A 26,351-nucleotide genomic window follows, 5' to 3' on the forward strand; every position below is an offset into this window, starting at 1 on the left:
TACTAGCCATGTGGAGGTGTGTCTGTCACTAAAGTTTGCATTTTCAAGGAAGGAGCTACAGAACTACAACAGACAGAGAGCTGAGCCAATCCTTCTGGAGACGACAGTCTTGCCTGTATAGTCAGCTTTAGTTCCCCATCCCTCAGCAGGGAGAAGGAGTGGGGGAGACACCCAGCCATGGCCTAGTTGCTTTGCCCTTCCCTCACCTTCCCCACGTGGAGAAAGCGAAGGAGCAGTGAACGGCTGAGTGGGCTGAAGCAGGGCTTCCCAACCAAGGCAGCGCCATGAGGAGCCGCATCCGGCCATTCCGCTTGGGACGCTGTGATGGCAGGGCTCTACCTGGGACCTCACCGACGGGGGTCCAAAAACTGACTTCATCCAGTCTATAGGACTCCATGGGGAGGGGAATCTCACCCCAAGACCCAAACAAGGTCCCTAGCCCTGCCTGAGCCCATAGATGGGCAGACTTCAACTGTCTTATTCATTTTCTTGTTTAGTAGAACACTAACGTCCACAAGAGCCTCGTGTGGCGCAGAGCGGTAAAGCAGCAGTTTCTGCAGCTGAAACTCTCCCCACGGCCTGAGTTCGATCCCAGCGGAAGCTGGTTTCAGGCAGCCGGCTCGGGTCGACTCAGCCTTCCATCCTCCCGAGGTCGGTAAAATGAGTGCCCAGTTAGCTGGGGGAAAGGGAATAACGACCGGGGAAGGCAATGGCAAGAAAATGTCAGCGAAACTGGCGTCCCTCCAAGAGTCAGTAATGACTCAGTGCTGGCACGAGAGGTTCCTTTCCTTTCTTCCAAGGTCCACAAACTGCCTCAGTGGGCGAATAGTAGAAGAAACGTCCAGCGTGCCCTCGGAGCACATGTTCAGCCCAGGATCACCCCACCCCATCCCACCCCTGGACAAGTTCCCAGACTTTGCTCATAGTCCTTCTACTCACAAATCCATTCTGGTTGGTATTTGTAAACCAATTGGAAGTCAGAAAACCCTTCTGATCTATGGATCTACTGCAGATCACCCACAGAAGATCTGTTGATACAAATTGACTATGAAATTCCCTACCACACTATATAGTGATGCCCACCAATTTGGATGGCTTTAAAAGACAGTCAGAGAAACTTCTGGAGGAGAAGCCTATCAATGGCTACTATTCCTGATGGCTACATGCTACCTCCAGTAGCAGAGACAATGAGCCTATATACACCAGTTGATGGGGAACATGGGCGAGAGGGTGCTGTTGTACTCATGTCTTCCTTGTGGGTTCATGGTTGACAGCTGGTTGGTCACTATGGGAATAGAATGCTGGACTAGATGGACCTTTGGTCTGATCCAGCCTGGTTCTTCTTATATTCTTATGTTTACAATAGACCCACTTTCTCACAGAGTCAGCATTCCCTCAGAATTCCCTCCAGTTCTGGAAATCAGTGTTGTCTTCCATACCTCCCCAGCAGCCCTCTCTCAGGCTGTGGAAGAAATACTTCTAGATTAGACCCTTCATTCCCTTGCAGTTTGGCAGAACAGACTAATCAGTCCTCTTTATGTACAGAGAAGAGAAAGCTCAGCCTCCTGAGCTAGACTGGATTGGAAGAGGGGGGATAGAGGGAGAAATGGGTGAGATTTATTTCTTTAATCCATAGCTCTACTATGTCTGCCACATGCAATGAAGGGAACCAAGCCTCAGTGACAGAAATGGTGTCAGTCCATTTCGTAAGGGTAAAAGTGCAACATCTCCCATTAAAGTCCTGGGGTGACACTGTCATAACACTGGTACCAAACAGAGAACAAGGAGTGACTGGCTATGTGTAAAGTAATTGCATAATGGAAACCAAATGTGCATTGTGAGAGAAGCCAGAAAGGAACGCCAGGCCATGGGGAAGTGAAGAGGCCTCACCCAAAGCTGGCAAGAAGAGATTTCTCCTCTCCCAACCTGGGAGAGGGGTCAGCCAGGGGGGATCTACACTACTGCTTTTAAAGTGCTTTAAAGAGCTTTAAAGCGCTTTGAAAACGTTTTGAAAACAGTATATGCAGTGTGTCCTGGCCCCAACAGTTGTAAAAACTGTTATAAAGCGCCTTAAAGCAGTAGTGTAGATCCCCCCCTCCCCAGAAATTCATTAGCCTGCTAGCACAATGTTAAATCTAAATTAGATTTTGAATTCAAATTGCCCTGGCTGAATTTCTGCCACCATCTCTCTCTCTCTCTCTCTCTCTCTCTCTCTCTCTCTCTCTCTCTCTCTCTCTCACACACACACACACACACACACACACACACACACACACACTGAGCTTGATCCAGTCCTAGTGCAATTCCAGTGAAAAGCTGTCCCTGAAGAAGCGAAGGAGACACAGGGTGCTTCTCCCACACTTCAGGGTTGTCTGTTCTTGGATTCTGGAAAGTTTACACTTTGCTTCTGAATTCTGCCTCTCCAGCTATCGCCTGGCTCCGGAGCACCCGTACCCAGCGCAGAGGAAGGATTGCTTCGCTGCTACTGTGCACTTCATGCAAAATGCAAAGCTCTACGGGGTGGATCCTTCTCAGATCATCATTGCTGGGGACAGTATGGGGGCCAATATTGCTAGCGTTGTCGCCCAAAACCTGGTGGAGAGATCAGACCTGCCAAAGCTACGGGCTCAAGTGCTGATCTATGGTGGCTTCCAAACTATGGACTTCAACCTACCTTCTTATCAACAGAATGGCAGGATGCCTCTCTTGTTCAGGGAGAATGTTCTTCATTTTGGTCTGCAGTATTTTCTAAAGGACACTTCTCTGAGTCATGATGTCTTGAAGGGATCTCATGTGCCAGATGAAATGAGGCTCAAATATGGGAAGTGGATGAGTCCAGATAACATTCCAGAGAAATTTAAGCGTCGTGGGTATGAACGAGTACCACACGCTCCTTATAAGCCTGATGTGTACAAACAAGTGTCAGAGACACGCCAACCCACTTTCTCTTCACTTTTTGCTGAAGACACTGTCATCCGAGAGCTCCCGGAGACTTTAATTGTGAGTTGCGAATATGATGTAATTCGAGATGATTCTCTCTTGTACAAGAAGCGACTGGAAGACAACGGTGTGAAATTCAGATGGTTCCATGCTGAAAACGGGTTTCATGGAGTGCTGAACCTCTTCAGTGTTGGGTTTTTGACATTCCCCAACGGTATAGAAATACTGGACAATGTTGTAGACTTTGTCAAACATTTATGAGGGGATTTTGCAGTGCTACAATTCCTTAAGGAATAAAGATACCTAAATATTAAGGTGGAAGGGTGAAACACTCACACCATTATAAGCCCTGAAAGTTCTTAATGACCATAAAATTAAGATGACTTGTTAAAAAAATAAAACAGTGCTATGTCAAAAAAAAAAAAAAATCTGAGTTCAGAATCCCAATCTTCATGCCTATTGATTATCATTGCCAATTAATTAATTGTTCTAACATCTTTCTTTTTGTCACAATTGGCCAAAATTTGCAGGCGTATTAGTCCATTATTAGGGTGGTTTTATATGATTTTAAATGATTATATACTACATACTGATAAGGGACATACACAACAGTATTTGTCAAAGCCTTTCCTCAGAATAGGGAAAAGAGACTAAATATATGCTCAATATATAGAGGTGACCCTAGTTAAGAAACCTGCGTAATTTCAGAAGGATAAGTCAAGTGTTCTGTGGGGTAGGGGAGGGTACAGATTGAGAGGGAGAGGGATTCTCTTCCCCTTATACTCCATGGGTTTCTTGGCAATTTATCCAGAAATGCCTAGGGACGTCCTGGGCGCCTGAAGGGATCCTGGAGTCCTGTGGACTCCCCTCGTCCGCAAACTCGGACCCAGTCAGGTACCAGCAGTGCATTTATGGGCCTTCATGGCCACCACTCATGCAATCGGAGAATTACGTCATTTCCAGAGCTACCATAGTTGCACATAATGGAGGCTCCGGACAAGAGCGGACAGGCTTGCAATTTCAACAAATCCTCACAGAGCCGCAAAGGAAGCTTGCGAAGAGGTGAACAGCAGTGACAGCAGGGCGAGCGTCTGAGGAATCGGACCTGAATGAGTTCACCCATCCCTACACTGATTCCATTGTCGTACTGCTTTAACAGTCAGGAAGTTTTTCCTGATGTCCAGGTGGAATCTGGCTTCCTTTAACTTGATCGCGTTATTCCGTGTCCTGCACTCTGGGGGGATCGACGAGAGATCCTGGCCCTCCTCTGTTTGACAACCTTTTAAGTCTTTGAAGAGTGCTATCCTGTCTCCCCTCAATCTTCTCTTCTCCAGGCTAAACAGGCCCAGTTCTTTCAGTCTCTCTTCATAGGGCTTTGCCTCCAGACCCCTGATCATCCTGGTTGCCCTCCTCTGAACACGCTCCAGCTTGTCTGCGTCCTTCTTGAATTGTGGAGCCCAGAACTGGACGCAATACTCTAGATGAGGCCCTGCTCTTATGGGTTCCTGGTTGACAGCTGGTTGGCCACTGTGTGAACAGAGTGCTGGACTAGATGGACCCTTGGTCTGATCCAGCTTGGCTCTTATGTTCTACCCACACACACACACCTTTTGGGCCTTGGTCACACACATCACTGGTATGGAGCCCCAACCTCTTTACTTTGAGAGAATGGGGGCATCCCTGTTATAAATACTTGCCTTGGGTAAGCCCAATTGAACTCTACAGGGCTTACTTCCAAGAAAACATACATAGGATTGTGGCGTTAGTATGCAATCCTATGGTCAGCTACTTGGAAGCAAGTACCATTGAATAACATTTGGTCAAATGCTAACAGCCTAATCTTATGTATGTAGGTTTACTTTGAAGTTAAACAGACTTCCATAGAATTGGTCTGTTCCTCTTTGACCAAACAATATATGCTAAAACGCAGCAAATCGGTTCAAATACTGCCATTATATAAGCGATGGGATAGTATATCTCGGGGAATTCCAAGACTACATATCACATTTGGATGCTCTTGGGAAAGGATTTGGAAATGCAAGACTTCATGGTACCTTTAGCAAATCAGATGTAATTGCGTAAGAAAGTGCATGTTATTCTGAAGGGGCACCATTATAGCCTCAGTGAGAGACCATGTTAGGGCTGTTTGGATCTCGTCCTTGGGTGAAAAGAACATTGATCTAACAACCATATAACACCTGCTCTGGTCCGCTTGCACTGGCTGCCTGTATGTTTCCGAGACCAATTCAAGGTGCTGGTTTTAACTATACATGGCTTGGGACCACAATACCTGACGGAACGCCTAACGTAACGTGAATATACCCAGTCACTACATTTAACATCTAAGGTCCTCCTCCAGGTGCCTACTCCAAGAGAGGCTCAGAGTGTGGCAACGAGGGACAGGGCCTTTTCGGTGGTGGCCCCCAGACTGTGGAAAGATCTCCCTGACGAGGCTCGCTTGGCACCAACACTGCTATCTTTCCGGAGCCAGGTTAAGACTTTCTCTTTGCCCAGGCATATGGCGACACATCTTAATCACCCACGTTTAGTATACTTGTTTTTATCTCAATTTTAGAATTTCTGTAAACCGCCCAGAGAGCTCTGGCGGTGGTATGTAAGTGTAATAAATAAATAAACCTTGTACCTTCAGGACTACAGCAACCATCATGCCCAGCCACACAGCCAGACATGCTGGCTGGGGTGATGGGAGTTGTAATCATAGAATCATAGAATAGCAGAGTTGGAAGGGGCCTACAAGGCCATCGAGTCCAACCCCCTGCTCAATGCAGGAATCCACCCTAAAGCATCCCTGACAGATGGTTGTCCAGCTGCCCCTTGAAGGCCTCTAGTGTGGGAGAGCCCACAACCTCCCTAGGTAACTGATTCCATTGTCGTACTGCTCTAACAGTCAAGAAGTTTTTACTGATGTCCAGCTGGAATCTGGCTGCCTTTAACTTGAGCCCGTTATTCCGTGTCCTGCACTCTGGGAGGATTGAGAAGAGATCCTGGCCCTCCTCTGTGTGACAACCTTTTAAGTCTTTGAAGAGTGCTCTCATGTCTCCCCTCAATCTTCTCTTCTCCAGACTAAACATGCCCAGTTCTTTCAGTCTCTCTTCATAGGGCTTTGTTTCCAGACCCCTGATCATCCTGGTTGCCCTCCTCTAAACACGCTCCAGCTTGTCTACATACCAGTCAGTCTGACATCCATCTCTGGGAAAATTCTGGAGCAGATTATAAAGAAGTCAACGTGAGGTACTGGTTCCTCTCTATTCAGCCCTGGTTAGGCCTCATCTAGAGTATTGTGTCCAGTTCTGGGCTCCACAATTCAAGAAGGATGCAGACAAGCATCCCCTTAAAGGGGAAAGCATGTCATTCCAGGCCATTATAGAAAATTACAGAAAATTCCCCCGGACACCCAGGTTAGAACAAAAATCAGGACAAATCCGGGGAAATTCTAACAGTTGGTCACCCTAGGCTAGAAGCTGGGAATAGAGAGAAATAGCAAGATAAAGGCGGAATGGGAGAGAAAGAGCAAAGTTTGTGGTTAGGAAGGAAGAGAAAGATGAAGGCTGGGGATGGGGAAAGGGTTCAGCGTAAAGAAATAGTAAGGCTAGAGGCTGTGAGCAGAGAGCAAAGGGGCAAAGACAGAAAAAGATTGGGTGGAGGCAGAAAGCAACAATTTCCTTCTCTTTCTGCCTGCTGAACAGCTGATGGGGAGGAGGTCCAGGAACAAGAGGGAGCACTTGGCACCGTGACATTTTTAAAGGGATTTTTAAAAATTAAAATAATTTCTTGAAGGGGGCAGCAAGTAAAGAGCTTTTCCTCCCTGTCTTTTCTTTTCTGTTCATCTACTTGTTTGGACTTTTCTAATTATATACGTTCTAATTCCAAAGCTCTATCTCTTTCTTTGTCTTTTAATTTTTCTATTTCTATAATTTGTTGGAGTTCTCAATCTTTTTCTCTTTATTTAATTTTCACTGTTTCAAGTTCCAGTTCTTTTTCATTATGTTTCATCAAATTTTCATTATGTTTCATCTCAGCCTGAAAGGCTAAAAACTCAGGGCTGTGAGAGGGCCTTATTTCTGTGGTTGCCTCCCCAGCACCACTAAATTTGGAATGTTTGATTTACAAAACTTGTAATTCATCCTCAGTTTTCCCCTCAGAGGGGATTCCCAGTAACTGACATTGCTCCATTAAATCCTCTTTCCTCATAGTAAGGGCTTCCATCTTTCTCCTGGGCTATAGAATAAAGTGTCAACTTTCCACTATTTTACCTCACACACTTAAACATGGCTCCCACCATTTTAAACATGGCTTCCACCTCCCACACCATCTGTGACATCACCAGCCTCTGGGATGTCTATTATTAAACCTCTCCTTCGCTGCCACCACAAGTGTTATTTATTTTTTAAAAGAATGAGGGAATACTAAACCCTTGTGTGTGAGTGTGTCTTGTCTACCTGAAAGAATGCATATGGCTGAGCAGACTGGGGCCATAGCTAGACCTAAGGTTTATCCCTGGATCGTCCAGGGGTCAAACCTGTTCATCCAGGTGACACACAGGGGATCCAGTACTCAGGCAGAGCCGAACCCTGGATGATCCCAGGAGAAACCTTAGGTCTAGCTGTGGCCTTGGTTGTTAAACAAAATAAGAATGAAGTTTATTCATATAGGAAAAGATTTTAAAAGACACTTTAAGATGATTCTACCTTATCCACACACATCTACCTCCCTCAGCCTCCCAGGGAATACTAAGGGCGTTGCTAGACCTACCGGGTGTTCCGTCGTTGAGGAGCGGTGAAAGCGGCTTTTCCCGTTCAGCCGTGACGCCTCATGCTCCACACCTGCCTTCGATTTGTGGCGGAAGTTTGCGCCGGTTGTGCTGCTGCCGCCGCGAGAACGGTTGCGCAGCCACACCGGCCTGATTGCCGCGGCTTTTTTTTTCGCTCGCTGCACGGTTTGCGCACGTCCGAAAGACCGCAAACTTGCGCAGCCGTCAGCGATGCCGCCGCCGGCCCTGGCGGCGGCAGCGGCGGCAGTGCCAGTGCCAGCTGAAGTGCTGCTGGTGCTGTTGAGGGTCAACATTGATGCGCTCACTTCCTGATGGGGGTCGTGGCGGGTGTCATATGACCCGAGGTCAATCGTCTGCATGGCCACTCTGTGCCTACATCTCCCATCATGCCTCTGAGGTGTCGGCGGCGATGATCGCCTCTGTGCCCTGTGCCCCATCCCAAGGAGCCAACCCACATCTGGCCGTAGCCATGGCAGCAGCCCACAAACAGCTCTGCCCTCTGCCAGCCTGGTACCCACACTAACAGGCAGCGTACAGCACCGCCATTATGCGGCCACGGTAGCTGCCCACCGCAAGGAGTCACCAGCCACTTTTCCGGTCCTCCGGTCCTGCGCAAACTGTCACTGGGGAAATAATAAAAAAAAGCCGCTCCGCCGCGCTGCCCCAGCTGGCGGACTGCGCGCAAATGGCGGAGGCGGCTTGACCGAAGCCGCTGACCACTCCCCCTTAGCACGCCTTTTCCTGACCAGTGCCGACCGCAGTGACCTCACATCCTCCCACACGTACTCCGAATTACCGCGGGACAGCAGGAAAAGGCGCCCTAAAACTCACTTTTTTAAAGTCGGGAGAAAGAGGCTTCACCGCGGGATAACGGCGGATCCTCGTGAACGTCATCTGGAAGCCTCGACGTGACTGCGGAAGGTAACGCGCGCTAGAGCCTCGTCTAGTAACGCCCTAAGTACCTCCAAATCCTAAACCCACACTTTCCTAATACTATCCTGAAACAAGCCTCTGCTAAACCACACTCACTCTTATCCTCACTAACGCCCAAACCCTGACTGGTTTCTCTAACTGCCCAAAAAACCCTCAACTGTCTCTCTGTCTCTGTCTCTCTCTCTCTCTCTTTCTCTTTCTCCATTCAAATCAACCAACCAATCAGACGACACCATTCACACTGCTCACCAGTCTAACTCCCACTATATACCCCCTATAGGAAGGACAGAACCAAGTCAGGAAGGAACTTGACCAAGAGTCCAGCTGTTACAACACTGTTGTCAACTACAAAAAAGACAATACTTTCTAAATACTTTGAAAAGACCATGCGTTACGGTCAGCAAGTGTCACCTTATTAAAATTATGGCGAACAAAGCTGGATGGTTAGAGGGGGGGAACTATCCACAGTTCTATCACATTTAAAACATCTGTTTAAGACAAGATTATAATCACTTTTTAAAAAACAACGTCTGTATGCTTGTCCTTCACTGGCACCGAACGGGCCCCAAGCAGGCCATGCCCTTTGCCACTCCCCTTAGGCCCCTGCCCAAGGCCCCTGGGGCTTTTGCAGCTAGGTAGCCTCTTGCTGGCCAACACCCCTGGGAGCTGCACCTAGTTGGGTGGAGGCATCAGCAGATCGACAGATAGGCCTCACCTTCCTAGTTAATATGGGGAAAAGTGATCTTTCAGATATCCAGGGACCAAGCTGTTTTAGACTTCGAAAGCTGATGAACAGTCATCTGAATGGCTCTTGGAAGCAAATGGAGCAATATGGCATGCCATATTTTTTTACACAGAGTGTTCTATATAATTGTGAAATTTTAATAAATAGCATCATCACATAGTGTACAACTATCTGAGTCAACTTAAATCTCGTAATCCATTTACTAGCGATGTGGAAATGTGTTTGTCACCGAAGTTTGCATTTTCAAGGAAGGAGCTACAGAACTACAACAGACAGAGAGTTGAGCCAATCCTTCTGGAGACGACAGTCTTACCTGTATAGTCAGCTTTAGTTCCTTTGGAAAGGTGCAATGGGGCTTCTTTATGCCATCTTGCTTGGGGCCGGAGGAATGATAGCAACTGTTTTTTTCTTGCTGCTCTCCTGGGCAATTTATTATGACCTCTCTAGGAGCAATATTCCTGCCGGATTTGACCATCCATTAAAACTTCGATTTGTTCACTGCGTACTCATTCTGATGTTCACTATGGTAAGTTTGCCATCATTTGAAAAATACAGTTACAAGGCTCAAGAGAAATTGGGAAGTGTGGGGAGATGAATGGCACTGGGAAAAAGAAATATTTAAACTATTTTGTGACTGATTTCCAGAGATTATGTCAACTGCTTCCATTCACTTTTCAATGATGGTGTGGGGGGGGGGAGGGGGGTGCGTATACGATATTTTATCAAATGTGCACACCAAGAGCATGACAATTGACTTGAAGTAGTAGTCCTAAAATGACTGTGTGAGAATCCAAAGTAAATGTGAGCTTGAAAAATCTACTTTAGAATCATCTGGATATGTCTTCTCTAAAGATGATATTGAAGCAGACCCACCCCAAATATATATATATATATATATATGGTGACCATATGACCGGATTTGCCCGGATTTGCCCGGGTTTTTGGTGACAAATCCGGGGGGGGAAGGGGAAAGCCGGGTTTTTCCCCAGAGAGAAGCTCTAAGGGGAATTAACAAAAATGCTTATAACTCCATCATTTTTAAGATAAAGACATGAAACTTGGCACAACGGTAGATCTTAGGAAGGGCTTTAGTGATACCAATTTTGAAACAGATCCATTAATCCATTGATTTAGGAATTTTTTAAAAATTGAGGGTTTAAAATTATCATTTTTAAATCGTCATTTTTAAAGATAAAGAGATGAAACTTCACCCCATGATAAGATTTAGGTAGAGCTTTAGCCACACCAAATTTGAAACAGATCCATTCAACCATTGATTTTTTAGGAATTTTTTAAAAATTGAGGTTTTAAAATTATTATTTTTTAAACTGTCATTTTTAAAGATAAAGAGCTGAAAGTTGGCACCATGATAGCTTTTAGTTAGAGCTTTAGCCATACCAAATTTGAACGGATTTGTTCATCCATTGATTTTTTGGAATTTTTTTAAATTTGAGGATTTAATTTTTTTTTTATATATATATATATATATATATATATATATATATGTTATTTTTAAAGATAAAGAGATGAAACTTGGCACCATGATTGCTCTTAACAAGGACTTTAGCTTTGCCAAGTTTAAAACAGATCTGTTCATCCATTAAGTTTTAGGATTTTTTTTAAAGTTTGAGGTTTTAAAATTATTTTTTAAAAATGACATTTTTAAATATAAAGGACTGAAAGTTGGCACCATGATAACTCTTAAGGAGAGATTTAGCCATGCCAGGTTTGAATCAGATCTGTTCATCCATTGTTGTTTTTTCTAGGATTTTTTTAAAAAGTTCAAAGTTTTAAAATTATTGTGTTTTAAAACTGCTGGAGCCATATCCTTCAAACTCAGGTTGTCAAACCTCCTCTTTGGAGTTTTGCATATTGAGCAGTTTCAGCCCTTGGCATTAAGGGGATCTCCAGTCTTTAGGTAAACTGTCACAACACTCACCCTAATGTTAGAGTAGAGAAACTTGTGACAATTATACACAAGCTTATTAAAAAAATTGAAATTAAAAAAAGCCAGCCATCTGGCCGGCCAGTATCAAACCCTGTTAACAACAGCAGCAGCTTGCAATGAGTGAAGACACAGTCAGAAAAGTTATTTGAGGGAAGGGGAGACTGTATTACACAAAGCATAGCAAAAGCTTCCAAATACAGCAAAACCTACAAAAGTAGGAGTGAGTGAAGTTAATTTCAGATACATTGAATCTCTCACTTGTTCTTTATTTCAGTGATTTTAACATTAAGATGTTATGTAGAACAGATTTGTCTTAAATGTGTGCTGTGTGACCAAGGCTATGTTCGGGTGGGCACTATGTTTGGTGCTGGACATGCCCCCTTGGGGGGCGACCATGTTGTCCTCCTTTTTGGTTTCCAAAATATGGTCACCCTATATATATATATTGTATCTACAGCATTAGTTTACTTCCTGCTAGGCCTTGCAAACTATTGTGGCCAATGAATACCAAAATGAGCCACAATCTACTGTTACTTTCTACTGTTAGTTTTTCCGTACCCTGTACCTGCTTACCCTACCCTGTACCTGTTTGCATTCTCTTCCCCTCCTTATTGTTTTACTATGATTTTATTAGATTGTAAGCCTATGCGGCAGGGTCTTGCTATTTACTGTTTTACTCTGTACAGCACCATGTACATTGATGGTGCTATATAAATAAATAATTATAATAATAATAATAATAATCTCAGGTTTAATCTAAGGTTAATGCTGGAATTTTGGCATTGGATATTTTTAAGGCTTTTGACTGTTTGAGCTGACAAGCTTTAAAGATGGTTTTAAATAAAATGGGATTTGGAAATAAATTTAAAGCTATAATAGAACAGTCGTACTCTCAAAATACAGCTGTAGTGGTAGTGAATGATGGTGTGATGGATAAGATATGACTAGCCAGAGGGACAAGGCAAGGATGTCCACTCTCCCCGGTCCTGTTTGTAATGGTAAATGGAATTATTGGCGAATGGAATACAAGAAGATGAGGAGATTGAAGGAATAGGTAGTATGAAAAAAATTAAACTGAATATGTTTGCAGATGACACGTTGTTGACGATTAAGAATCCAATAGAGAAGATGGGGAGAATTAAACAGCAACTGAGAGAATTTGAGGATATTACGGGGTTAAAAATAAATTGGTCTAAATCAGAATTGATGTTGTTTAATTATACTAAAAAGGAAGAGAAGGATTGGGAAGAAAAGGGAAGAGAAATGAGAGTTAAGAATCAGATTAAATATTTGGGAATAAAAATTACACAGAAGTTAGAGAGTTTAGAGAAAGAGAATTTAAATGTGTTAAAAAAAGAAATTTTAGCAAAATTGGAAAAATATAAAAGATTAAATTTATCCTGGTTTGGAAGAATAGCATTAATAAAAATGAAGATTTTAGCAAAGATTAATTTTGTGTTTTGGATGCTACCAATAAAAATTTCAGAATTAGAGATAAAAAGTTGGCAAAGTATTATAAATAATTATTGTAATGGTGATAAGAAAGCGAGGGTAAATAAAAGTAAATGGTATTTAAGTCAAAAAAAGGGAGGATTGGGTCTCCCAAATATTAAACTATATTATGTAGCTAACAGATTAAGACATATTGTGGAGGCAATTACAGGAATAGGAGAATTAGATTAGATGGAGGATAAAACTACAAGTAATATAGAGATTAATTTGGAAAATGTATTTTTTAGGGAAGGGAAAAAAATGGGTAGAAAGTATAGATAACCCGCTTTTGAGGTCTCACTGGGAAATTTGGAGTAAATATAAAGGGGAGCTGCTTCTGAGCAGCTCCCCTTTGTCACCGGTAATAATGTTAAAGAATTTCTCGGAGGAATTAAAGAGTAGATTAAGTAAAGTTTTAATAGAAAAAAATAAAATGAAATTAAGGAAATGGTTAAGAGGAATGAATACAAGAGAGGATATGGAAGAGGTCCTTAAAGATAAAAAAATGACTTGGTTAAATTATTGGCAATTAGAACAGTGGACTAAAAAGTGGGTAAGAGATAACGGAGATTGTAGAGAACTGACGAAGTTTGAGGAATTAATAGTTAAGAAAGAAAATGATAGGGAGAAAAGAACAGTGTTAAAAGGGTTGATGAGTGAAATATATAGAATACTGGTGGAGAAAGGGTTGATGGATAATTCAGGCAAAATGGTTTGGGAGACAGATTTGAATGTACAAATAGGACAACAGGGCTGGGAGGGACTATGGAAACAAAGAGCGTTGAGAAATATGTCAGTAAGAATAAAAGAGAATTATTTTAAAATTATATGGAGGTGGTACCTAACTCCGGTTAGATTGAATAAGATAAATAATCAGCAATCAGCAAACTGTTGGAGAGGATGTGGGGGTAAAGGAACGTATTTACATATGTGGTGGGAATGCAACTATGTTCAAAAATTTTGGAAGATGGTGTTTTTGGAGATTGAAGAAATTGTGGAAATGAAGATAGAACGAACACCAAAAGTTGCAGTACTGTCACTATTTGAAGATTTAAAATGTAAAAAGGAAATCAAGGAATTGATAACGAATTTGCTGACTGCAGCAAGATTGATTGTAGCTAGGAACTGGAAGATTCAAGGGGAATATTCTATTGAAGAATGGTATAAAGAAGTATGGGATATAGCTATTAATGATAAATTGACATGTAATATTAAATGGAGAAGAGATATAGCTAAATCAAATGAATTTGAAGGATTTTGGAAACAGTTCCTAATATTTGTGTTTTCTAAGGGAAGTGAGAAACCACCAGCAGAAGAAAGTATGAGATTTTGGAATCAGGAATGAGATCCCGAGGTAGGGGGTGCACTTGTACGTTAATTTTGATTATGTTATTTAGATAAGATATTATGTATTCAACATTTCAATATTATGTAGTATGTTATTTTTTTTTGTGATAATGTAAATGTGTATGTTTAAGTATTGTAGAAAAAAAATTAATTTTTTTTTTTTATAAAAAGCAGGTGGTGTAGGCATACTTTGATCCAGGCAAGGAAACTGAACTTCCAGTGGATGCCAGCCCTGTTGGTCTAGGAGCGTAATAACACTGGGGGGAATCACGTTTCCTTACTGCTGTTTCTCCAGCCCTGCTTCTGCTCCTCATGTCTTCCTCATTCTTCCTGGCTGGGAAAGAGGAAGTAAACAAAGATCACGTGGCCCATTCAGGGGGTGTTTTTATTGCACTGTTTTTCCTGCACACAGCAGAAGATCATGGCGCATTCAATGTGTTTTTTATAAAAAATGTGTTTTAGGGGGGTCTATTTTGTAACAGAAAAATGAGCGGAAGTAGTGTGATAAGTGGATGATGTCATCTGTAGTGGGCAGTAGTGAATGTGCAATAAAACTCTCATCTGATGACACTCTAAGAGCTGTTCTCTTATCTGTTTGCCTAAATGATTTCTTTGTGTATTTTTGTTATATGGATTAGCCGTAGCTTTTCTTATACTGTTACAGTTTTTGTTGTTATTCAGATGTTCTCATTTCATCATTAGAACATAAGAAGAGTCATGCTGGATCACACCAAGGGCCCATCCAGTCCAGGGCCAGATTTACACCAAGCAGGATACAACACTTTGAAAGTGGTTTGAATACGGTACATTGAATGTGTCATGGGCCCCAAGAGTTATCAGTGCACTTCAATGCTGTTATAAAGCAGTAGTGTAGGGGCGGAGCTTGGCAGCCATGGCGATGGCGGGTTTCTTCTGAGGCTCTGAGCGGCTTTAGCCGGAAAAAGCAATTATCTCTCTTCTAATGGGCATAAATCTTTGAGCAAACGACAGAAAATGATTATAAAAGCTACTGAAGCTGAGAAGAGTGGAGAGAGTCGATGAAGGGAGGTGAGATGAATGGAGATTAATGGAATGTCTTTGTAAGCGGCAGTGGCGAAAGCGAAAGTAAACTCTAACGCAGTTTAAAAAGAAGGAATTTATGCTTGCTAGACATTGATTTGTTTTATAACCTTTCATCACTCATCTCACATGGGAATGACTGAAATGCTGGCTTTGTAAAGTGGAAGTTGCTGGTTGGATTTATTGGTGTGGCGAGAAGGGGGGTGAAGGGGTGGAAGAAACAGCATTCGGTGAGGGAGATGTGGGATACTGAGAGACTGTGAATGATTAGATCTGATCCCCTCTAGTGAATGCTGTTGTGAACTGGATATATTCCCCCCCTCGTGAAGAAGGGTGTTTGCTACATAAAAGAGAAGCCAGTATAAGTTGCTAAGGAAGTGAATTGGACTCTAAGATTTATGCCCCACTCAGAAGGGTCCTATGTCCAACATTAAAAGAAAGATCAAAAGTTGGGAAAAGCTTAATATACAAAAAAAGAAACCTTTAAACCATAATTTGGCTCACCTCTCCTACCTGGAAGACACAGCCCCTGGAGTTGAGCAGGAAGACGAAGATATAGACCCAGTTTCTTTGGATACAGTACCAAATAAAGAAAAAACATGGCTGAAGGGGGAAAAGAAATTGGTAGTAACCCTCCCGCTTTAATGGAGATTAAGGCAATTATAGCAGAAAATAACATTATTATTTTTTAAAAAATGGATCAGCATATGAGTGAATTTAGACAACAAATGCGTATTTTGGCGGATAAAACGGCGGAAAATTCGGATAAGATCAAAGAGATAGAGGCAAAAGCAGATCTGGACCAGAAGAAGCAAGAGGCCTTTGAAAAATCAACTAATATTCAATTTAAGGAGTGGGAATTACGAATGATTGCCTTGGAAGACCAATCTCGTAGATCTTCGTTTCGAATAAAGCAACTGAAGGAGACACAAGGAGAAGATCTTAGAGAAATTATTCTGAATTGGTTCAAGGAGCTGATGCCTGATATACCAATAGACGGATCGGATCTGGACCGAGTCCACCGTGTGGGGGGGCAAAACTACAAAGGGACTAGAGACATTTTGGTGAAATTTGGTAACTATTACAAAAAAGAGCAAATTATGAAAGAATTGAGATCTAAGGCTCAGATACAGTATAAAGGCAAAGCAGTGCAAATTTATAATGATCTTTCTCAACATACATTAAATTGGAGACATAGTATTAAACCAATAACTGAAATATTAATGAAGAACAAAATTCCTTATGCATGGGGTTACCTGGTTTTTTTAAGATTTACATATGGGAGGAGGGAACACAGAGTAACCTCAGTGGATCAAGGTAAAGAGTTGCTGAAGAGGCTGGGTCTGGATGGGGAAGTAACTGGGGCTGGAGTGGGTGGGGGAGGGAATGAGGCTGGGACATCTGGACAGTAAGAGAATTGTTAATTATGTTTGGAGATAATTGCAAATAGAAATGCCAATATAGAAACTCGCCGGCCAGGCGCAGCACTGCCTCCCCCCCCCTTTAAAGTAGATGGCTGGAGTATTAGACTCACGGGGATATGGGGGGGATTAGAGTGGGGGGGTGGGGAGGGGGGGAAGGTAGGAGAGGAGGGGTTGGGGTAGGAGGGGGGGTTTTTTGTATGGCGTTTGTGTTTTTATGTAAGAAAATTTGAGTTGCTGAGCACAAGGGATCGGAAGAGATTTCAAAAGGGTGATTATGGATAAAAGGATAAAGGTATCAACACTCAATGTTAAAGGTTTGGGGGCAGTCGTGAAAAGGAAGAGGATAGAACAAATGTTTAATAAAGAGGGATCAGATATTATAATGGTCCAAGAGACACACCAAGGCTCCGAGAATTCAAATATAATAAAATTAAAGTGGTTAGCCTATTATGAAAAATCATTAGGGACATCAAAAAAGAATGGAGTGGCCACTTTGATTTAAAAAAAAAGTGGGTTTATATTAGAAGAAGTAAAAAAGGATGATAATGGCAGATATCTTATGTTAAAAGGTAAAATTGAGGGAAAGGTTTATACTTTAATTAATGTGTATGCCCCAAATGAGAGACATAGAGAGTTTTTTATAAAGTTGTTTAAAGAAATAGAAGAATTCAAGGAGGGGTATGCTATATTAGCTGGGGATTTTAATATGGTTATGGATAACAAATGGGACAGGTCAAATCCCACTAATGTTGAAAAGAGGAATAATATGACTATATTGAATAAATTAGTAAAAGAAAATGATTATTTAGATTCGTGGCGTTTACTCAATGGGAATAAGCCTGGATTTTCATACTTTTCCTCAGTTCATCATACATACTCCAGGATAGATTATATATTTGTTTCAAAAGATTTTGCAACGAAGATTTGTAAAATGGAAATGGGGGTAATAAAAGTAACTGATCATGCCTTGTTAAGTTTAGAATTTACAGTTAAGAAGAATTATAAAGAGGCATATAGATGGAAGCTGAACACAAAGATACTGAAATATAATAAAGTGGTAGAGAAAATTAGGAAGGAACTGTCGGAGTCATGGGAAATTAATGAAAAAGGAGGAACAGCTGGGTCAGTCATTTGGGACACCATGAAGGCTGTAGTAAGAGGAATTTGTATTAGAGAAACATGTAGCTTAAAAAGACAACAACGCGCAGAGCAGGAAAAGTTAGAGATGGAAATTAAAAATTTGGAGGAAAAATATTGGCGAGTTAAAGATAAATATAAATTAGTGGAAATACAAGCTAAGAAGAAACAATTAGAAAACTTAAATATAGAGGAGGTTCAAAAGAATTTAATGCATATGAAAAGGGAATATTTTGAAAACAGTAATAAGAATTCGAGGTTGCTAGCCAAGCTCACACAAAAAGAAAAAGGGAGGAATGGGATAGAAACGTTGAAAGATAGTCGAGGGAATTATTGTCATGCAATGAAAGCTAAAATAAAAATTTTTCAGGAATTTTATCAGGAATTGTATAAGGGTAAAGAAATTCAACAAGAAAAGGTGGAGGAGTATATTGGAAGGTTTATAAAGAAGGGAATAAAATTAGAATATAAGGAGTTAATGGAAAAAGTAATAACTCAAAGAGAAGTTGAAGAGGTTATTGATAAGTTAAAAGTTGGTAAATCACCGGGAGCAGATGGTTTGGGACCAGAATATTATAAGGTCTTCAAAGATTATTTAGTTCCAAAATTAATGGAACTTTATAATAGGATATTATCAGGAGAGAAGATACCTGAATCATGGGAACATTCAATGATAATTCTGATCCCAAAACCAGATAAAGATTTGACTAATCCTGATTCTTATAGACCTATTTCGTTAATAAATCAAGATGCTAAAATTTTTACATCTATTATGGCTAAACGGCTAAATAAATTTATATCGGAATATATAGGAGCAGATCAATGTGGGTTTGTGGTAGGAAGGCACATGCATAACTTAGTGGGAAGAGTTTTAAATGTAATAAATGTAATAAAAAAAGAAAATATTAAGGCAGGTATTATGGCATTGGATATTTTTAAAGCTTTTGATTGTGTGAGCTGGCAGGCACTAAAGATTATTATAGATAAATTGGGATTTGGAAATAAATTCAAAAGTGTAATAGAACAGTTATATTCCCAAAATACAGCGGTAGTGGTGGTAAATGATGGACTTACTGAAAAGATACGATTAGCCAGAGGAACAAGACAAGGATGTCCGCTCTCGCCGGTCCTGTTTGTAATAGTTATGGAAGTTTTGGCGAAGGCACTAAGGGAGGATGAAGAGTTAGAAGGAATTGGAGAGGTAAGGGAAATAAAGTTAAACATGTTTGCAGATGATACTTTATTGACCATTAAGAACCCATTAAGAAAATTAGAAAGAATTAAATATCAGTTGAGGGAATTTGAGGAAATTACAGGGTTAAAAATAAATTGGTCTAAATCAGAGATGATGTTGTTTAACTATACTAAGAAGGAAGAAAAGGATTGGGAACATAAGGGAATGGAATTGAAAGTTAAGGAGGAGATTAAATATTTGGGAATTAAAATTACAAAAAATTTAGAGAATCTAGAAAGGGAAAATTTAACGAGGTTAAAGAAGGAGGTATTAGAGAAATTGGAGAAATATAAAAGATTAAATTTATCTTGGTTTGGGAGAATAGCTTTAATAAAAATGAAGATATTAGCTAAAATCAATTTTGTGTTTAGGATGTTACCAATAAAAATATCAGAAACCGAGATAAAAAGTTGGCAAAATATTATTAATAAATATTGTAACGGAGATAAGAGAGCAAGAGTGAATAAAAATAATTGGTATCTAAGCCAAAAAAAGGGTGGATTGGGTCTCCCAAATATAAAATTATACTACGTAGCAAATAGATTAAGACATGTTGTAGAAGCAATTATGGGAGTAGGAGATTTATATTGGATGGAAGAAAAAACCATAAGTAAGGTAGAGATGAATTTGGATAATGTTTTTTTTAAAGATGGAGGAAGAAAGTGGGTTGGAAGTATTGATAATCCACTACTGAGGACTCAATGGGAAATTTGGAGTAAATTTAAAGGGAAGCTGCTCCCGAGCAACTCTCCCTTAGCACCGATAATAATGTTAAAGAATTTCCCAGAGGATCTAAAGGGTAGATTATGTAAAATATTAAAAGAAAAAAATAAAATTAAATTAAAGGATTGGTTAAGACATATAAAAACAAGAGAGGATATGGAAAATTTGTTAAAGGAGAAAAAATTATCTTGGTTAGAATATGGTCAGTTAGAACAATGGAATAAAAAGTGGATTAAAGATAATAGAATGTGTAGAAAGATGACGAAGTTTGAAGAATTAATAGTAAATAAGGAGAAAGGGAAAGGAGGTAGTATAGTTTTAAAAGGACTAATGAGTGAAATATATAAATTGTTGTTAGAGAAGGAGTTTAGAGAGAACACAGAGAAAATGGTTTGGGAATCAGATTTGAAGGTACAAATAGGGCGACAGAGCTGGGAGGGACTATGGAAACAAAGAGTGTTGAGAAGTTTATCAGTAAGAATAAAGGAGAATTATTTTAAAATTTTATGGAGGTGGTACCTAACCCCGGTTAGATTGAATAAGATAAATGATCAGCATTCAGCAAATTGTTGGAGAGGTTGTGGGGAAAAGGGAACGTATTTACATATGTGGTGGCAATGCAAATATGTACAAAGATTATGGAAGATGGTGTTTTTAGAAATTGAAGAAATAGTGGGAATGAAAATAGAACAAACACCAAAGATAGCATTGCTGTCACTATTTGAAGATATAAAGTGTGAAAAAGGAACTATAGAGTTGATATCGAGTTTGCTGGTTGCAGCACGATTGATGGTAGCTAGGAACTGGAAGATTCAAGGGGAATATTCTATTGAAGAATGGTATAAAGAAGTATGGGATATAGCCATGAATGATAAATTGACATGTAATATTAAGTGGAGAAAAGGCGTAACTAAAATAAATGAGTTTGAAGGAATCTGGAAACAGTTCCTAATATTTGTGTTTATTAAGGGAAGTGGGAAACCACCAGCAGAAGAAACGATTAGATTTTGGACTCAGGAATGATCCCGAGGTGGGGGGTGCACTTTTATGTTAAGAATGATGATGTTGTAGTATGATAAGGTATATGTAATAGTTTTTCAACATTGTACTCAACATTTATTCAATATGTATGCAGCAGTTGTTTGATGTTTTTCTGTTTTTTTTGTTTTCATTATTATTATGGTAATGTTTATGTATGTTTATATAATGTAGAAAATGAATAAAAAATTATTAAAAAAATAAATAAAGCAGTAGTGTAGATCCTGGCCAGCACTTGGTTCACACAGTGGTCAACATGCTGTTGACGAGGAACCCACAATCAGGACATGATGCAACAGCATGCTCCCACGCATGTCCCCCAGCGGCTGGTGTATATAGGCTTCCTTCTTCTGAAACTGGAGGTAACAAATAAACATGAGGACTGGTAGCTAGATTGTAAGCCTATGCGGCAGGGCCTTGCTATTTACTGTTTTACTCTGTACAGCACCATGTACATTGATGGTGCTATATAAATAATAATAATAATAATAATAATAATAATAATAATAATAATAATAATATTGATAGCAAGAATTTATCCACCCCTGTTGAAAGCCATCCAAATCGGTCGTCGTCACTACATCTTGCGGTAGTGAATTCCATAGTTTAACCGCCCCAAGTTCCCCCCAATGCACCCTTGACTATTGTGAAATATGAATTTGAGGTAGAAGGGTGCTCCATTAAGTTTGACTTCTTCTCCTTTTCCAAACAGGGGAAGATTCTTGAAGTGCTGGGACTCTGCAGCCAGGTTGTCTTGGTCCGCTTCCTAATAGATCTCCGGAAGCCAGCGCTGGATCCCAGCCTCTCTTCCAAAGACCTGCATTTCGATGGGGTGCCAGTCAGGGTTTACCAGCCCAAAGCGCCATCTGCTGGGCGAAGAAGAGGGCTTGTTTTCTTCCACGGAGGAGCTGGAATGGTTGGAAGCATCTGTAAGTGATTAAGGCTGCAGTCCTATGTGCATCAGTGAAAACGTTCATCAGTAAAAAAAATTATGGACTTAATCTTCATCATAAAGGTTATGTAAGTTTTTCAAAAAAATAATAATTAAAAAACCCTATTTTTGTATCCACCCCTTGTGGTAAAATTTGTAATTCAGACATCTTTAAACATTTAACATTTTATAGAAGATATTCAGGAGCTTCACTGGATGGCTCAGCCAGGCAGCCACCAGTTCCCTTAGTGAGCCACCAATATGTGTAAACATGGCAGCTCGTTACTCTGCGTAAGAGGTCTGTGATGGACAAGGCGGCCATAGAGCCGCTCTATAGGCAAAACTAGAGGCCCAAATGGACCATTCAGTGCTCTAATCCTGTTTGCACAAACGGGGGCAGGAAGCAGTGTGGGTTCAGGGACCCCAGTCTGGCAGGTCGAGAGGGGAGACCACTGGATTCCACCCCTTTCACAAAGCTGTGGCTCTTCAGTGCAAGTTCCTGGCTGAGCAAACCGCCATGGGTCATGTGGAGCCATTTCAGAGGTGTGTGGGAGTGGTCACAGCCGCGATTTTCGCCACATGTTTTGGATGTGTATCAGCATCTTGAGGTGGTGAGAGAGTGTATTTTCTCTAACACAACCATATCTCTGCACTGCATTGCACATTTGATGGACTCCCTATCCAAGCCATCAGCAGCTCGGCATTTGCATTACCCTAGGTGGCGCAATCAGAAGAAAGACTGCCTTTTTATTACTCCCCTTTTGATCATTGTACTTAACAATTGATCTTAAACTGTGGGGAAAATGTATTTCCCAAGATGTTTAACTTATGTGTAGAGAGCTCAGGCCTCCTTCAGGTAAAGCAACTTTTAAAACAGCATGAAGGTGATGCAAAAATGGTATTGATGAAATGTTTCCAAATAGCTTTCTGCTGTTATAGATGCCACTGAATTCTTAATATTTATTACTAGCTTTGTTTGAAGATGTTTGCAGCAAGATTGCCAAGGAGAGTGATTCAGTCCTTGTGTCTGTTGGGTAAGTGATTTGAATCAAGATTTGTTGCATTAAAAATGTGGGATTTCATGCATCAGCTTCCCGCAATACCTCTTGATGCAATTTTCCCCCAAGAGAAGAGCATCCAAAAAATGCTGCCAGTGCTGCTCGACTCTCACAAGGAGCACATGCAAACAATAGGTTTGATACCAATTAATCTCGGTCCGGGACAGTCAGGGCTGTGCACAGCCAGCCTCTGTTGCATCATGTACACATAATTCCTGGATGGAGGTGATGGTGCAAGTAATGCAGCAGGTTTGGTCAAGCCTGTATGCATAGCCTTGCATCCGTTGCGATCTCCCATTCTCTGTCAAACAGAAGGGAAATTCACATTTCTTGTCATACTCAGTGCCCCTGTGTGCACGGTAGAAATTCATGTCCCTGCACTGAGCAGGGGGTGGGCTAGGTGGCCTATAGTCTGGCTTCCAGCTCTTCTGATTGGCAAACCAAGCAGCACTTGTTTTTCAGAGCAGATGAATTTTCAGAGTAGGAGTGATACTTTCCTGAAAGACCACTGTTCTCCGCACAACTAGGTTTAGGTCAGGCTGAAAGGCTGGCCAAAGTCGCTCAGGGACCTTCATAACTAAGGTGGTTCTTAGGCCAATATCTAGCGCAGGGGTGCGGAACCTCTGGCCCATCTAAACAAATCACCTGCCAGCCAGCCCTCCACGTTTCCCAGGGTCTCATGCAAGCCCCCCTCCCAATCCCCTCTATGTAGCCCCATCCCTCAGCAGAGAGAAGGAGTGGGGGAGACACCCAGCCATGGCCTAGTTGCTTTGTCCTTCCCTCACCTTCCCCCCGTGGAGAAAGCGAAGGAGCAGTGAACGGCTGAGTGGGCTGAAGCAGGGCTTCCCAACCAAGGCAGCGCCATGAGGAGCCGCATCCGGCCTTTCAGCTTGGGACGCTGTGATAGCAGGGCTCTACCTGGGACCTCACCGACGGGGGTCCAAAAACTGACTTCATCCAGTCTATAGGACTCCATGGGGAGGGGAATCTCACCCCAAGACCCAAACAAGGTCCCTAGCCCTGCCTGAGCCCATAGATGGGCAGACTTCAACTGTCTTATTCATTTTCTTGTTTAGTAGAACACTAAGGTCCACAAGAGCCTCGTGTGGCGCAGAGCGGTAAAGCAGCAGTTTCTGCAGCTGAAACTCTCCCCACGGCCTGAGTTTGATCCCAGCGGAAGCTGGTTTCAGGCAGCCGGCTCAGGTCAACTCAGCCTTCCATCCTCCCGAGATCAGTAAAATGAGTACCCAGCTAGCTGGGGGAAAGGTAATAACGGCCGGGAAAGGCAACGGCAAACCACCCCGCTATAAGGCCTGCCAAGAAAACGTCAGTGAAAGCTGGCGTCCCTCCAAGAGTCGCAGTCAGGGCGCACTGAGGGCAGTCCGCCCCGGTGGACAGTCGCGCCGGGAGCGGGGGGGGCCCCGGCCCCCGCGCGGAGGTAACCGCTCCGCCTGCCCCCGTGAGGGGGAGGGACGGGGAGCCAGCGGGGGGAGGGCCCGGCGGCGGTCGTCACCCTCGACCCCGGGATGCGGCCAGAGCTGCTGCCCGAGGGCTTTAACACCCGCCACCCCCCGCTTCCCAGCCGACCTGGAGCCGGTCGCGGCGCACCACCTCATTGGAAATGCGCCCGACGGGGACCGGAGCCGTCCAAGCGGCGGTCCCCTCCCGGAGCCCCCCTCCCCGCGAGGGGGCGGGTGGAGGGAGGGGATCCGCCGGCCCGGTTCTTCTTATATTCTTATGTTTACAATAGACCCACTTTCTCACAGAGTCAGCATTCCCTCAGAATTCCCTCCAGTTCTGGAAATCAGTGTTGTCTTCCATACCTCCCCAGCAGCCCTCTCTCAGGCTGTGGAAGAAATACTTCTAGATTAGACCCTTCATTCCCTTGCAGTTTGGCAGAACAGACTAATCAGTCCTCTTTATGTACAGAGAAGAGAAAGCTCAGCCTCCTGAGCTAGACTAGATTGGAAGAGGGGGGATAGAGGGAGAAATGAGTGAGATTTGTTTTTTAAATCAATAGCTTTACTATGTCTGCCACATGCAATGAAGGGAACCAAGCCTCAGTGACAGAAATGGTGTCAGTCCATTTCGTAAGGGTAAAAGTGCAACATCTCCCATTAAAGTCCTGGGGTGACACTGTCATAACACTGGTACCAAACAGAGAACAAGGAGTGACTGGCTATGTGTAAAGTAATTGCATAATGGAATCCAAATGTGCATTGTGAGAGAAGCCAGAAAGGAACGTCAGGCCATGGGGAAGTGAAGAGGCCTCACCCAAAGATGGCAAGAAGAGATTTCTCCTCTCCCAACCTGGGAGAGGGGTCAGCCAGACATTTATTAGCCTGCTATCACAATGTTAAATCTAAATTAGATTTGAATTCAAATTGCCCTGGCTGAATTTCTGCCACCATCTCTCTCTCTCTCTCTCTCTCTCCCTCCCTCCCTCCCTCTCTCTCTCTCTCCTCCCTCTCTCTCCCCCCCTCTCTCTCTCTCTCACACACACACACACAAGCTGAGCTTGATCCAGTCCTAGTGCAATTCCAGTGAAAAGCTGTCCCTGAAGAAGCGAAGGAGACGCAGGGTGATTCTTCCACACTTCAGGGTTGTCTGTTCTTGGATTCTGGAAAGTTTACACTTTGATTTTGAATTCTGCCTCTCCAGCTATCGCCTGGCTCCGGAGCACCCGTACCCAGCGCAGTGGAAGGATTGCTTCGCTGCTACTGTGCACTTCATGCAAAATGCAGAGCTCTATGGGGTGGATCCTTCTCAGATCATCATTGCTGGGGACAGTATGGGGGGCAATATTGCTAGCGTTGTCGCCCAAAACCTGGTGGAGAGATCAGACCTGCCAAAGCTACGGGCTCAAGTGCTGATCTATGGTATTTTCCAAACTATGGACTTCAACCTACCTTCTTATCAACAGAATTGCAGGATGCCTCTCTTGTTCAGGGAGAATGTTCTTCATTTTGGTCTGCAGTATTTTCTAAAGGACATTTCTCTGAGTCATGATGTCTTGAAGGGATCTCATGTGCCAGATGAAATGAGGCTCAAATATGGGAAGTGGATGAGTCCAGATAACATTCCAGAGAAATTTAAGCGTCGTGGGTATGAACGAGTACCACACGCTCCTTATAAGCCTGATGTGTACAAACAAGTGTCAGAGACGCTCCAACCCACTTTCTCTTCACTTTTTGCTGAAGACGCTGTCATCCGAGAGCTCCCGGAGACTTTAATTGTGAGTTGCGAATATGATGTAATTCGAGATGATTCTCTGTTGTACAAGAAGCGACTGGAAGACAACGGTGTGAAATTCAGATGGTTCCATGCTGAAAACGGGTTTCATGGAGTGCTGAACCTCTTCAGTGTTGGGTTTTTGACATTCCCCAACGGTATAGAAATACTGGACAATGTTGTAGACTTTGTCAAACATTTATGAGGGGATTTTGCAGTGCTACAATTCCTTAAGGAATAAAGATACCTAAATATTAAGGTGGAAGGGTGAAACACTCACACCATTATAAGCCCTGAAAGTTCTTAATGACCATAAAATT

At 42.3% G+C, this 26,351-nt stretch overlaps 2 protein-coding genes across 2 annotated transcripts; both read left to right on the forward strand.

Moving 5' to 3' along the window:
• The first annotated feature begins 1,643 nt into the window (after window positions 1-1,643).
• Window positions 1,644-3,302, forward strand: LOC134405012 (arylacetamide deacetylase-like 3). The gene is made up of 2 exons (XM_063136070.1): window positions 1,644-1,801; window positions 2,427-3,302. Exons 1-2 carry the CDS (start codon window positions 1,644-1,646, stop codon window positions 3,199-3,201), a joined length of 933 nt encoding a protein of 310 aa, XP_062992140.1. The 3' UTR covers window positions 3,202-3,302.
• Window positions 3,303-9,749: 6,447 nt separating this feature from the next.
• On the forward strand, window positions 9,750-26,351 carry LOC134404620 (arylacetamide deacetylase-like 3). The gene is made up of 4 exons (XM_063135395.1): window positions 9,750-9,936; window positions 21,524-21,740; window positions 22,713-22,776; window positions 25,462-26,351. Exons 1-4 carry the CDS (start codon window positions 9,760-9,762, stop codon window positions 26,234-26,236), a joined length of 1,233 nt encoding a protein of 410 aa, XP_062991465.1. The 5' UTR covers window positions 9,750-9,759; the 3' UTR covers window positions 26,237-26,351.

This window comes from Elgaria multicarinata, chromosome 10 (genome assembly GCF_023053635.1).
Source record: "Elgaria multicarinata webbii isolate HBS135686 ecotype San Diego chromosome 10, rElgMul1.1.pri, whole genome shotgun sequence".
In the NCBI taxonomy this organism is placed as follows: domain Eukaryota; kingdom Metazoa; phylum Chordata; class Lepidosauria; order Squamata; family Anguidae; genus Elgaria; species Elgaria multicarinata.